General features: G+C 38.6%; 1 protein-coding gene across 23 annotated transcripts in view; it reads left to right on the top strand.

Moving 5' to 3' along the window:
- Positions 1-14385, top strand: part of LOC113159466 (neurexin-1a) — a 217797-nt gene that overhangs the window by 104284 nt on the left and 99128 nt on the right. For all 23 annotated transcript variants that reach the window (XM_026356188.1, XM_026356175.1, XM_026356186.1 and 20 more), the window contains 3 exons: positions 808-998; positions 1784-1957; positions 5525-5644. In XM_026356188.1, coding sequence (XP_026211973.1) covers positions 808-998; positions 1784-1957; positions 5525-5644 — 485 coding nt within the window. The remainder of the gene's footprint in view (positions 1-807; positions 999-1783; positions 1958-5524; positions 5645-14385) is intronic.

Below are 14385 nucleotides of genomic sequence, written 5' to 3'. Positions count from 1 at the left end.
TTAGTTTGAAACTAGTGTAGCGAGATATTTATTTATGTAAGAATGCCCATATAAATGGATTATAATTTTAATAATGCAGCCCTTCATTCTGTTTGACAGTTTCCAAACTGAATATAATTCTTTTGACTTTTCATGGCATTACTGTAGGAATTCAAATTCTTTTCTTATCACCTCACTGCCAGAATATTTACTGAAAGAGCTGTCAGCTATTGCTGTTCTGTTTAATCTTCATGAAGTCCCAACAGTATAAAAGAGAATCTGGTACACAGGGCACACTACTTAGCGCTGAAATTCAGCTATAGAATGACCTTCTTTTAACTAATGCCTGAAGTTAAGTCCTTATTCAGTGTGCTAAACATTAAAGGCATACATTTGAATTAAAAGGAGCATACAAATCAGAAATTGCCTGTAAACCAAAGCATTTCAGGCCCATTTGTTCAGCACAGCCCACAACCTTTTGTTAATTGTGAAACCTGCCAATTTTGTAGCTTCTTTTCAGACAGCTGCACTTTCTGATACCCCCATATCTACACATTTGAATGCACAGTTGCACAGCAATGCCAGCAAACATGCGCGTTCTTGCTCTAGTTTTCAGAAGTTAATTATACTTTCCCACTTATTTAGGTTAATAATCCTGCTATAGTCGGTATATGATACAGTATATATCGAAGTATAACGTATGCATATTTCGAGATCACAGCAACACCTTTAATACTGTCTTAATAAGACATTATAGGTTCATGCCCTGCGAATTATACCCATGCATTTGCAGTTGCATTTCTCATGCTGCTCAATATCTGGTTCCAGTTACCTGCACTATGTGTCTGACCTGGGGAATGGAGCCCATTTGATCAAAGGCAACTCCAACAAGCCCCTGAACGACAACCACTGGCACAATGTCATCATCTCCAGGGACACCAACAACCTCCACACTGTCAAGATTGATACCAAGATCACCACACAGACGACCACAGGAGCCAAAAACTTGGACCTGAAGGGTATGTAGGCGTGGGTTTTTTATATATTTATATATATTTATATACACCCTATCTTTTTTAGATTTTGGGAAACTGGGGCATCGATGGCCTAGAGGTGGAGTGAAGCAGGTTTACGACAAAATTCCTGCAGGGATGTATGGAGAAAGCAATGCTTGGCCCTCACTCATTACCACCACTGAGGAACCCTTGAGCTAGAGCTCAGCCCCCATCTGTTCAGTAGCCAACTCTAATTGTGTGTGCGTGGAGAAGAGAGTTCACAGAAAAGGCCATTTGTGATGTGCAGACCAACCTTGAATACAAAGTATTTTAAAAGAATTATCATTTAATGGCCTTAAAAACCTTTTTAAACACAAAGGTATTGGCATAATTAGTACTGTGCCGTACCTTGAAGAATGTTGTAATTACTGTGATTAAAATTTTTTAATGACATAGCACAAAGAAGATGACAAGTTTCTGACTTGAACATAAAAGACACATTATTGATATTTTGTTATTAGAGAAAACTGTCATTCAGCCCAATTACAAATTTTTTTTTAAGCAAGACTAACCTTCTGGACTCTTTCATTTTCTTTCTCAGCACCTTCTCAAACAAGTGTTATCAGTAATTAAGTACAACAAAAAACTTCTGTTCTTTACTGTAGAAAATTCAGTAAGCGCAATTACAGTGCTGTCTAAAAATGATGTGCTTTCAACTTACTTTACTGTCAGACGCACGGTAAGGTAAGCGCAGTAAAATGTTTTAATTCCACTAGGGGTCAGTATTGCCATTGCTCATTTCTTTGCAGGTAATCTTTACATTGGTGGGGTGGCAAAGGAGATGTACAAGGAGCTGCCCAAACTTGTGCATGCCAAAGAGGGTTTTCAAGGTTGTCTGGCATCAGTGGATCTCAATGGGCGGCTTCCTGACTTGATGTCAGAGGCACTGGACTGCGTGGGGCAGATAGAGAGAGGATGTGAGGGTGAGTAGTCTCTCATCAACTTTTTTTTGTTTTCAAAAAGTTCTTTGTAGCATTTACTACCTGTAAAGCTTAATAAATGCTACTAAGCATTTAAGTTTTGGGTTAAATTTCATTGATTCGATTAGTGGTAAAAACAAAAAAGAAACATGTTAAACTTAAATCTAAGTCCCTTGATAAAATCATAATGTTTTTCTATGTCTGTAGTTCACTTAATTATTCGGATTTCTCATCACTCTTCAACACAAGACCTTGACGGCTTCTGTAACACTATGCAGTGGTCAGTGCTCAGCATCGTTTAAAAAAAGGAACAAACATACATTACGAAGTACCAAAGCAGCCATGCTGCCAACCTGTGGCACATCATTTAACATCCATAAAGTGTGTTAGTATTCTGTTAGAATGCATCATGCTCTGACACTCCTCCACGGGCAATAATTTCTGTTTCACTTGGCTATAATCTGATTATTCTCTTTGCCATATTTGTACTGCCAGTGTTATTTCCCATTTTATCCCCATTCTGTTTTGCTCTATGCATGCTTGCTGGATCTGAGAGTTTGCCAGAAGCAATCCTTTTGAATTATGTATGAAGCCTTTGTTGCATGCATGAATATCATTTGCCCAGTCTAATGTGTGCACCACATCCAGAGACAATATTTAATTTATTTTACAATGTCACTCACTTAGTCTAATTTCACAATTCATCCTCTCTTTTTCTATTGAGTACGCAACTTCTGATCTTTTCATGATCCAAGATTACAAATGTAATCAAATTGAGTGCCCTGTGCGGGTCTGTCAAACTTGCTGTTTTCGTTTCGTGCCACACAGAATCAATGGCCTCTCGCAAAGCAAAATTGCTTCCATAATAAAACATTTATTGAATTGTAGTGATAGAGTCAGTAGGTAGCATACAGTTTATTTGAATAAAGCAGGGACCATTTCAGAATATGCATGAGAGAAAATGTGTGTTTTTCAATTGGATTAAGCAGAGCCACTTCTCATAATAATGACTTAACAAATGCATGCTTTTACTTCATGGTGCAGATGCCATTTTGAGAGTAGTTGCTGTTACAGTGTGGCTTAACCTGGCTTCCATTACACAATATGATTTTCCCTTCTGGCTCCTTCTGAGGACAAACAACCTCCTCAATCCTTGCTCTGTCACTTCTGCTTCAACAGTCTGTGTTTCTCTTACACCATCTCTGACGTCATGGTGCTTTACTAACAGCTGATATACTTTGCCTTTTCCTTTCTTATTATTTCGCCGACAAAAGTTGCATTGATGAAAGCTGACTTGCAAGGTAGATAGCTTTGTCTGTTTGATACAGAGTCTGATGTACCTTCCCCCTTTGCGTCTGCAATGCCTCTGCTCCCCCCTCCCTCAAAGTCTCTACCTCCACACTCTCCAAGTCTCCCTGAACAAGATGACTGCCTAGGTAGCCATTCACCCACTTGCCATATGGAATGGGCTTCAGCCCCATAGGATAACAAGTATTATTATCATCTTGTATCAAAGTCTATGGGGCTCACATTTTGATTTGCACTTACTCTTTATTGGACATTGCTTTGTTTTTTTATAATTGTGTTTTTTTTTTACCTATTATTAACATAACGGGTCATTTTGCATGTCTTATAATAATGCATGGATTTCCTTTTGATTTATTTTACATTAAAGTAATCCCTCTTGTTTTAAGTCCCATGCTTTTTGCCGTATTCCTGTTATAGCCTCTGGCATTACTACTTTGCAAGTAGGAAACATGTTGAGTAGCAGTTTTAGGTCTTTTAAGAATCGACAGTTAAATGTATGCTTCAAAACAATTTTTTGAAGCAAGTTCAGATGCCTTTTGATGTGTAAATAGCAAAATGATTATATGATGTGTTTACACAGTTTCAAATTAAGTAGTTAGTTTTCTCTCTTTAGATATGACTATAAAAATATATTACACTAATGATCACTCCTCTAAGGAGAATGCATAATTCTCTACTTCAATCATGTGTAATTCTGATGTCTAATGTTAAGTAGACATATTTATAACTATGCCATTACACATCAGTCGTCTCATTGTTTACTTGACTCATAAGTCACGTCAAGTCAAATTAGAACGTCTGTGACGCATTAATCGCATTTTAATGTGAAAGATTTCGTAAGCAATGGAATCATCAGTCATGCACTTAGATGCATTTTAAATCGATATATAGTTTTTAACAGTGATTTGTAATCAGTAATTATTTATTTCTCTTGTGGCAAATTGTAGCCGTGTACAGCATTTAGCTTTGTCCATTTTCAGTTTTGAGTGGGCTAGAGCTGATGCTTAAACTACTAACCAGTTACCATAGCTACTCTGAGGCTAAACAGCAGCAGATACTGTGGCTTTCTTCAGAAAAAAGAGAAAATATAAATAAATAAATATGTAAATATGTAAATATATATAGGACAAGACAAGACAAGATTGTAATGTGTGTCTGTATTTAAAATAAAGTATATAATAGAATAAAGAAATAAAGGGTTATGTGTTCTACTTGTGGAAGTGCTGCAGTACATGCATTCAGTAGTAGGAGCTTCGTTCAGATTATATATGTGTTTATACTGTATATTAATGCATCATATGTATGGTTGAAATAGTCAGATTTTTAAATATAGATATATATTCAACCATACTAACCGTTTCCATTCCACTAACATGCTTCTATTAACTGAAGGAAGTCAGCATCACTGTCACACAGACAACGTGACAGACAAGCTGATACAGTTTGAGCAGCTGTAAGCTTAATCATACTGCCCAGACTGACAAAACCCCCGACTGACACAATGATTACCTGATGGAAGTGATAGATGCACAAGCATAATGATTCAATGCGTTGACTGTAGACTTACCTGGAAGCACGGTTACATTGCTATTTAAAAAGACACATAATGATTCAGGCACCCATTGATTATTGAGTATCACTGTCCTGTGACCCAATTCACAGCTGGTAACAACATGGCTGATCAGATTGCAATCAGGCAGTGATTAAAAGAGCTGTGCAAGATACACTGAAGACAGATTGTAATCTGTCCACATGTAGCCAGGGACAGTTTGGAGGAGGGAACCATAAGTGAATTACAATGTATTTTACTGTTGAAACATGCAAGTTACTTTAAATTAAGCTAGTGCTACGTAAAATACACACTGCTGTGCTGTACTGTAACTTAATGCAATGTATTGTTACAATTAATTAAATTATAAAATAAATATTTAAATCACTAATGACCTAATAATCTAACGTTATTTAAATACCTCAGATGTTTTTAAGGCTCTTTGTACACGTGTGAAGTTGGTGTTGTATGTATATACTGCACTCAGTAAAATTCAGTGTAACTATATTTGTAGAGAGATGACTAGATGATCCAAAATGACAAACTACACAGTGGTTAGTGTGTCTGAGTGTGTATGTTTGTTCTGTGTGTTCTTCTGTTTGCAGAAGCCTATTGTCTGTATGTTGAGCGTGACATTTCATTTTATCTGCACACTGTGTTGTCTGTTATTATGTAAGTCTGCTCACCAAGTTGCTGCTTGTCTCCACATATAGGCCCCAGCACTACATGCCAGGAGGACTCGTGTGCCAACCAGGGTGTGTGTCTTCAGCAGTGGGAGGGCTTCAGCTGCGACTGCAGCATGACGACATTTGGAGGACCACTGTGTAATGATGGTAGGATTCCTAACTCTCTTGACTCAGGCCAATACACACATTTTGTTGACTATTATAATTCGTTCATTTCAATCAAGTCTCAAGAGATCACACAAAAACGGCTTTCCTCGTACAGTACATATCTCACAGCAGTAGATGCTTAATTCTTTCCATCTGCTAAGGTAATTAAATGTGTTTAGAGAGATTTTGGTGTCAGACTTTTAAAGGTGGGAGTTATCATCAACACCAGGGCCATTTTTATCCCAGGCCTTCACACCGCGCTTATATTCTAACTTGTTATTGTTTCCTGTCTGCGTGCTATAATTGTGTCCTCACGAAGCATGTTTGCCAGAAATATGACTTATTTGTTTTGTAAACTCTCAGATCAAACTAAGTAAAGGGCCGGAAGCATCCACTATATCCAGCATACTTTGCCTTATATGTTGTAACTTGTGTCAAGATTCATTCTAATTTCCAGACTTTTATTTCAGTAGCTCTGGTTTGAATATTTATTCTTTTCACTCAGAAAGCAGAGAGCTGTTGCGACTCTGTAGAGCGGAAACTTTTACACTGGTGACATCTGGCTGACAGTTCAGTGAAAGCTCATTAAAGTTTGAGAGTTGTACCACTAGAGGGGGCAACAAACATTGTGTTCTGCTAAATAAAACATCAACAGCAGGTTGAACAATCGGAAAATGCGCACATATATTAGCCGAAATGCATTGTTGTTATATTACTTACTGCATTTTTACCACAATGTATGTTGAGTATTGCATTTACTGATACCGTTACAACCGATACACCATGATGGTGCAAACTGCCTTTGAGCAACATGATGCAATTTAAAAGTTCTGTGACATTAATATCCCTTAAATATAGCTAAATGGCCATTTGGTTTGAAGGACACCGTGGTCATTACTGTTAAGCTTTAGAGAGAGCTGGGGTAATGCCTGCTCCACCTTTTAGGAAAGGGCCTACTCTCTTATGCAAAACATGCACCGGGGATTTTGTTTGGTCATTATTTTCTTCTGCAGCAGTTCACACAGCAAGGGGTGAATGGGCAAAGTGCTGAACTGCATTAAGGAGAAAGGAAGTGAGTGGGCAGTCTGGAGATGACACAAAAGCAAAGGATAGAGCACCATAAATGTTAATGCATTCTGTGTCACTACTACCATTCTGATAAGACCCTATCTTTTGTATTAACAGTAACTGGTAATAGATTCCCGTGCAGCCCCATACCCAGAACATATCTGCAGCCTATGATAACACTAAAAGGATTCTTGTGTCCATGAGATGTGAGCTTCAGTGTGGCTCATCCTGATCCTGCCCCTCCCCTGTTCGTTTTACTTTCACTTCTCAGACCATGTTTGGCTCGAGAGAGGAGTACAGCTCGTGCAGGAGGTGTTGAGGGATATTTTTCAAGGTGAACTTCTCGTGAACCTTCCTTGGGCATTAAAGACAGAAGAAATGCAGTTTGGGGATTTTTTTTTTTCTTTCCTGTCATACATATTCAAACTTAGCAGGCCCAAAGTGCTTATTTACGGCAGTGGGAGCAGAGCGTCTCACAGGACATGCACGCATATATTATATCTGAGCCAAAGTGCTCTACCTGCTAGAGCTAGTCTCATTATTCCTGCTGACCTGGCAAAACAATAGGACAGATCAATATGAAGTCTCAAGGGATGTAATATGCAACCGCGAATGCAAACCTTCCAAGAAATCCCTTTCACTATGGATGAACTGAGCTAGTCCTCAGAATACTGATGCAAAAAAAAGACTCCCTTTGCCAAGGAAAATCTCTGAGCAGGAAAAATGAAGCTGGAGATGGTTGGGTTTTATCTGTGTTGATGGATTGTCATGGGGATAGAGGAGGAGGGATCGGCAAAAGAAAGAGAGAAGCATCTCTGAGGAAAATATCACTTTTTACCAGATATATTTACATAAGCTGAAATGCAGGCAATTTACAACAGAGCAATCGGTCTCCAGGAAGCAACTTATACAGGGAGCTTGGTGCATTTCCAGATATTTCTCTAGTGGGTAGTCTCGGCACCCTGCCTTCTCGCAAGGACAAAAACTCCATTTCACATTCCCTGGCCCCGAAGCATTTACAATCAGGAATTGTGTGGATGTCAGTCACAAATCATAAGGGTCCTAATATTATGTCTGATAAAACAATGGCATCTTTAGTCATGTTATTGTGTAAATTCAGAAGGGTGTCTCAGCTTCAGCTACATACTGCATATTGCCAGGAAAAGTTAACTAAACAAAATTAACTTCAACTGAATAGACCCACTAACAAAGACCAACTGACCTAACAAAATGAACACACAGGGGAACATATATAGTGGCTGATCAGACCATATGTGACGCACAGGGTTAACTAAAAAACAAATACTACTCACAAACCTTCAAACAATCCAGAACGACTCCATCCAAAAGACTAATATTTTTATAAATGAACTTAGCCCCTAACATTCCCATCTAGATTCCCCCTCAGAGGTGGTGGACAATGGTACATTCTGATGAACCTCTTCCTGTATAAAATAGCTCTGTTTCTAGGGCAGCATCTTTTGACCCTGGCCTGAGAAAATGACTGTCCAGCAGCAACTAGCAGTGGTAACTCAAAGATATATATATATATATATATATACAGCTACAGATGGAAACTAATGTAGTGAGAACCATACAGAATAAGACTGAGTATGTTAAATGAAATAAGGCTGTTTTCTTTCTCTAATTCCTTAATGTATAACTTCAATCCAAACCAAGGTGTCCAATGCAAGAGGATTACCCACAGTTCAGTTGTGTGAACCATGTCATGAATTTCTGCATTAATTTGTCCTAAAATGTGATCTGATCTTCATTTTAGTTAAGAGTATTGTCCTGTTGCATCACTCAACTTTTACAGACGTTCAGGTGACGTACAGACATTCTCACATTATCCTGAAGACATTTTTCATCATTTAATTTGAAACAAATGAGTAATAAGTGCATAAGGGCATGCTATCTCATTTTGGGAGACAATTCCCAATGCTGGTTTGATAAGAGTATGATAAACTACCATAAACTCCTTCCAAATAAGTATCAAAGATTTGTTTCTGGCTTTCTGAAAATACTTTCTCCCTTTGAAGTTTGTAGTTGTGCTCTGTACAACTGAAATGAAATATAAATAGAAAGAGAAAATCAAAGACTTGGCATCACTTGGCAAGACTTGGCTTTTTACTTCAAGCAAGTGAAGGAAAGAGATGTGTTCGAGCAATTGCACATAAAATTCTTAAAATCACTGAATCACAAGTTATGGCCAGACGCGTGGCTTTCTAACTGCTTTGTCGTGTTGGACATGCAGACTGACATCATCAAAAGTCAGTAAATGCTAAGCATAGCGTGTTTGTGTTGCGTGTATCCACCTAAACTGTACACTTGGTTTGATTTTTCAGAGAAATTCATCATTTCTTGGCTGTGTGCAATGATAAAAGTAGTTCAACTTCTCAGAACAGCGCCCGCACCTTTCACTTCAGAATGATTGGCGAGATGATGACATAGATATAAAAACAATCTTCAGATCTTCTCTTCATCATCTCCCAAACACTTCATCACAGTGATGTGCCAGTACTTGTTTTGAATGAACTGTGCACACAGTGTTTTAGAGTTGTATCTGCAGAACCAATTATCCCCACTGGATACAAGCTATCAGTGGAAGTGGAGAGAAAAAGCGAGCCTTGTTGGCTAAGGCGAATACGATTTCTCTTGGAAGTCATACATGTGAAATTAAGCATGTATTTGGTCTCATTACCACAAGGTTTATTGAATACCAGTAGGAATAAAAACATTTTAGTTAGCGTCTATTTGTGTCTCTTTAGTACAAGTGTAAACTCATGCTGGAAACCAGAGTCTAAAACAGATTTTTACAGAGCCTTTTTTCTCATGCTGGTACTGTATGAGTTAAGGGTTGTGTGTGTGTGTGTGTGTGTGTGTTTGTGGGACTTAAACTTCAGTCTAGACCTCCTGAGGGAGTTTCCCTGTGGTGGTCAAGCATCTGAGGGTAATGTATGGAGACAAACAGAATGGTGTTTGCTGTTGAGCTAAAGTGGGTCGTGGAGTGGCTACAGCAAGGGGTATGCCGGGCCTTCACGCAATCTTTGTCTCGCATGGTTGCTCCTTCACCCAGTCTTATATCCAAAGCTATTAGTGCCATGTCAATATTGTATCAACAGTCGAGGTTGTGAGTAGGTCTAGGCTCTATTGTCTCTGCCCAAGGGGCAAAGACAGGCCCTCTCACTTGATGTCTGATGTGTCCGAGTCAGTGCTCATTCTTGTGTCCCTGCACCTGGAGACACTGCGGCCCCGGCCTGTGTACCTGCTATGTAATCTGTAATAGACATGTCTCTAATGAAAAGAAAGTAAAGGGAGCCTATTCTTGTCATATGCCTCATCGTGCAGTCTAAAGACAGCTACTGCATAACACAGAGGGACCCACACACTCGCACTTTTGTTGCATCACTCCACGAAAGCAAGAATCCAAATAAATATTTTAAAAAGACTAGAAGTTGAGAATGTAAAAATCTAAGAAAGTTCAGAGCGATGGATTTCATTGAATTATCTATTATAAGTACCAGATCCAAGTTGGCTTTTTTTTTTTTTTTTGTCCAATTAGTCAAAAATAACACATTAAATGAACAATGTCTTCTCCGACCTTAGTCTATTGTAAATCTTCAGGCATGTTCCTGAAGTTTTCTTTAAAAATAGGGCACCTATATCTTAGTGCTATTGTAGCTTCAGTTTTTACATGCAGATAAACAAATGCACACACATGCGCAGTCAGAGCCAGTCAGGAATTAGTCCAGACAATTGTGTCCCATTCCTCTGTGGTGGCATGCAAGGATTAGGCCACTTAGTTTGGTTTCAATCAATAAAAGAGGACACCCAGTCCAGTAGTGAGGTCAAGGGGATGTGAGCCACTGGAGTAAACAGCCTGCTGTCACATGGAAGTAATGTTCTCTTTGCCCTGGATGTGGCCTTACTTTAATGCAGTTCAGCGAAACAAATCCATGGGTCTGAAAATATTTGGGCTTCAGTGTGTATTGAACGCTTGGCCTAGCTTTGAACAGCCATTGCGCCCCGAGATATGAGAGAAGCAGTCTTAAGTGCTTCTGTGTATTCAGTTCAGTAGCCATTCCACAAAATGTGCACACACACACACACATTTATAAGATTTATAGCACGTTTAATGTAGAGTTTAACTTAAATTTGTTGTAAAGCAGCAGCAGCTTTACGACCACATGGCACCTGCAGTGTTACAGTACATGCAGCCAGTACATTATAATTTAGATTTCATTATATGTACAACACTTACTTAAGATATAGCCGGTATATTAGAATTGTGGATGTTGTATTATTAGCCACCTCTAATGCATAAATCTACTAATATTCTGTATTTTTATTTGAACAAATAGAATAACAAGACTAAAACCACCAATGAAGTGATCATGCTACAATGCCCTACTGTTGCACTGGGTAATATGGACACTGAGTTTCTTCATTACAAAGAACATGGCAATATTATTATTATTATTAGTTTTTTTTGTCAATCCCATATGGACAATAATTGCTAGAGCAAAAATAATACGGTACCCAGCTGTTTTAGAAAATTGAGTAATAGCATATTTACATCTTTATAGGGTAAAAATGGGCTTGGAGCTGAGTGCAAAAGCTTGGATGGATAAATCAGAAGGTATTTAGAGAGGGACTAACACAGTAATGATTTTAGTCCTGTTATTTTCGTTCCAATATGGATATGCAATATAGAACCCATCCAGCCTTATACTTTACTGGTGAAGTATTTTAATCTAGTATGCATCAGAATCTCTTATACTGCTAAATATCCACTTTCACGCTTATCATACAATATGTGTCAGCGCCTGGAGCTGTATAGTAGGATGTGGATCTGCCCTTATTTCTGCACATATCCCACAATGATGTTTGTTGTTAGAGATGGAAACAGAGTTGATCAGTCACTTCTTTTTTCAGCCTCTTTTTGTTCCATTTTATTCCTATAGTCCTTATTTTTCCTTCACCTTCACCCTCATCTCATTATAGCTGGTTACTCTCTGGCCTAAATATTTTCAATAGTTTCGTCCAGTGGTGATTGAGTATCTGGATTTAAATGGGTTTCTGTGCCAGGAAGCAGTGGCCATATGTGGATAAAGACTGTTGGCATGGAAACCAGGTCTCCTTTTCTCCTACCGTGGATGCTGTAACATGTGTGTAACTTTGCCCGGGCTGTGAGATCTCTGAGGGAGTGGTGTAGAATCACTAACATCCTTGAGCTGGCTTGAAGAGTACAGCATGCGTATGGATTTGACTTATACACACATGACACGCGACTTATCACTTCACCTGACTGATGGTGAATATTAAAATCTAGATGTGAGGACTGTATGTGGTCATATCAGAATTTAGCACAATATTGCGCACATTTAGCTGTCTTCATTGTAATTTCTGCTGTGCTCAGAATCTCATCTTGAACTCATTGCGGTGCAGTGGTGAGAACCTAATCTTTGAGGTGTTTTTTATTAATTGTTAGCCCAGAGGGGCATGTTGACAGGAAATAAGAAGCTGTTGTTTCTCCACAACACAATACTAATTAAAGTGTTGACTCGAAGACGTAGTATCTGCTAAACTACCCCGCTGGGTGACACACACACACACGCGCACTGTGAATATTCCCCTCTCTCATAAACTTAGGCTTTGAACATGACACCCAGGAGAAGTGTGGCAAGAATCTAAAACACCCCTAAGAAAAAATAAATAACAAAAAAAAAAAAGATTTCTTGCTTGTGCTTAACTACTTAAAAACTTCTCATTTCTTGTGCTGCCATTCTGTGGATGATTTCACAGTGAGAAGTCATTAAACTGTGTAGAAATTTAGATTTTTAGTTCACTGAAATGCAAATTAAGATGCTGCTGGACATTTTAATCAGAGATTGCAGTAGGAACATTTTTATCCTAATGACGGGGATAAAAGAAACAGTGGATTATTGTGTAGTTAGAAGCAAATTTCTCATTGTAACCAAATACAGCTGAATGTATGTTGGCCTAGCTTCACAGGATCAATGTCAATAATAGCATTCGAGTGGTTATTGTTAATAATAACATTAAATTGACAGGATGCAATGGTACTGTAGAAAACAAGACAACAAACATGAACAAACAAATGCAAGTGCTAGAAGGTCAAAGAGTCTTGCGCAGCTTTAGGCATCCAAGCTAAGTTTTAATCTTTGTACAATTATTATTTTCAGGAGATAATTATAAGCCCCCCAGTTTAAATAACATATAATATCAGCACCTCTTGGAATGTTACATAGGGTTTTGAGAAAGGTCCTGGTTTGGTTAAAATAGTCCAAATCTACTTCATTAAGGTTAGAGGTGCTGTGTTTTGATGATAACCGTGATAACCGTATTGTTAACAGTAGCGTAACAGAGCACACATACTTAAAAACACATAGTAGAATAAAAAAATAAGACAAAATAGCATAAAAACAATAGTGAATATAATGCGTTTAATGCAATATGAATATCTAAAACAGAAATTGGAGAAATAGGAGTTCTTTGCTTTTGTGTGAGAATAGTGAGGATTCTCACAGCCCTGGTGGAAAAAAAGCTGTTGAGGAGTCTGGCGTTCCTGACACTTATGCTTCTGTACCTCTTTCCAGACAGAGTGAGGGTGAGAAGGCTGTGGGAGGGGTGAGAGGATTCGCCCATGATTCTGGTAGCTTTGTGGGGACGCCATGTCTGAAATGCGCCCTGTAGTGATGAAACAATCATAGTCATGCAGTCACCCCTTGTAAGAAAGATGTTCGTTGACTCGTCTACCTTGACTTCCTCCTTAGACACTAAGGTTCGTAACACTGTCACTGAACATCCTCCTTTGCTCCTATTGCTGTTGTTTTTGGTAGAACAACCTCAGTATTGTGCTAATTCACTATGTACCAGCATTCATATGAAGGAAAATATCTCTACAGTTGAATGGTTTGGCCTCAAAGCAGCCTTAGGACGTACACAATAGCATGGTGTCTGGGTTTTTGATAAGCTTTCGGTGTGGACTCGTATGTTGGCATGTTGAAGTGTATCTCATTACCTTAATTACACCCTGTAGCAAAACATTCAGATTTTCCATTGCATTGTTTTCCAGTAATGCTGCTGTTGGAGCAAAATTAAGTACAGACCTACAGAAAAACTCCAACCTGCTAGAGATGTTTCTACCTCTGAATACTTTTTAAAATCTTACACTGTTTATGTGAAACTCTTAATTAATATTTGTGTGTTGTTAGTCTGCACTACAGCCACGGGAGCATTTATACAAACTTGTAAAATGCTGTCACAAAGCAAATGAATGGGCATCTGTTTCAAGAGGGGATTGCCAGCCAGACTCTTTAGCAAATAAACAACTGTTTAGTATGTCTGAGCATAGCTCTGTGCTCCAAGTAATATTAATAACATGAGCAGAGGGTTTAGGCAATGCAAACTCTTTTCTCTTTCTCCATCACATGGAGGTCAACAGAACTTAACTGTCTGAATTGTCCTTGAACTCAACCAACTTTCTAAAGTTTGTATGCATAAGAAACAGACTTTATGTGTGGCAATACCCAAATCCTCTCTAGGCAGCTGGGTTGCAGAGCACACACACATATCACTCATTACTTCTGCCAAAGTCAGTCCCAGCAATAGAGCTGTCCTGACTGAGTCATTCAGAGAGGAACGCC

This window comes from Anabas testudineus, chromosome 15 (genome assembly GCF_900324465.2).
Source record: "Anabas testudineus chromosome 15, fAnaTes1.2, whole genome shotgun sequence".
Classification (NCBI taxonomy): domain Eukaryota; kingdom Metazoa; phylum Chordata; class Actinopteri; order Anabantiformes; family Anabantidae; genus Anabas; species Anabas testudineus.
Note: the sequence above shows the minus strand (reverse complement) of the source record. Positions and strands in the feature narration are given on the sequence as shown.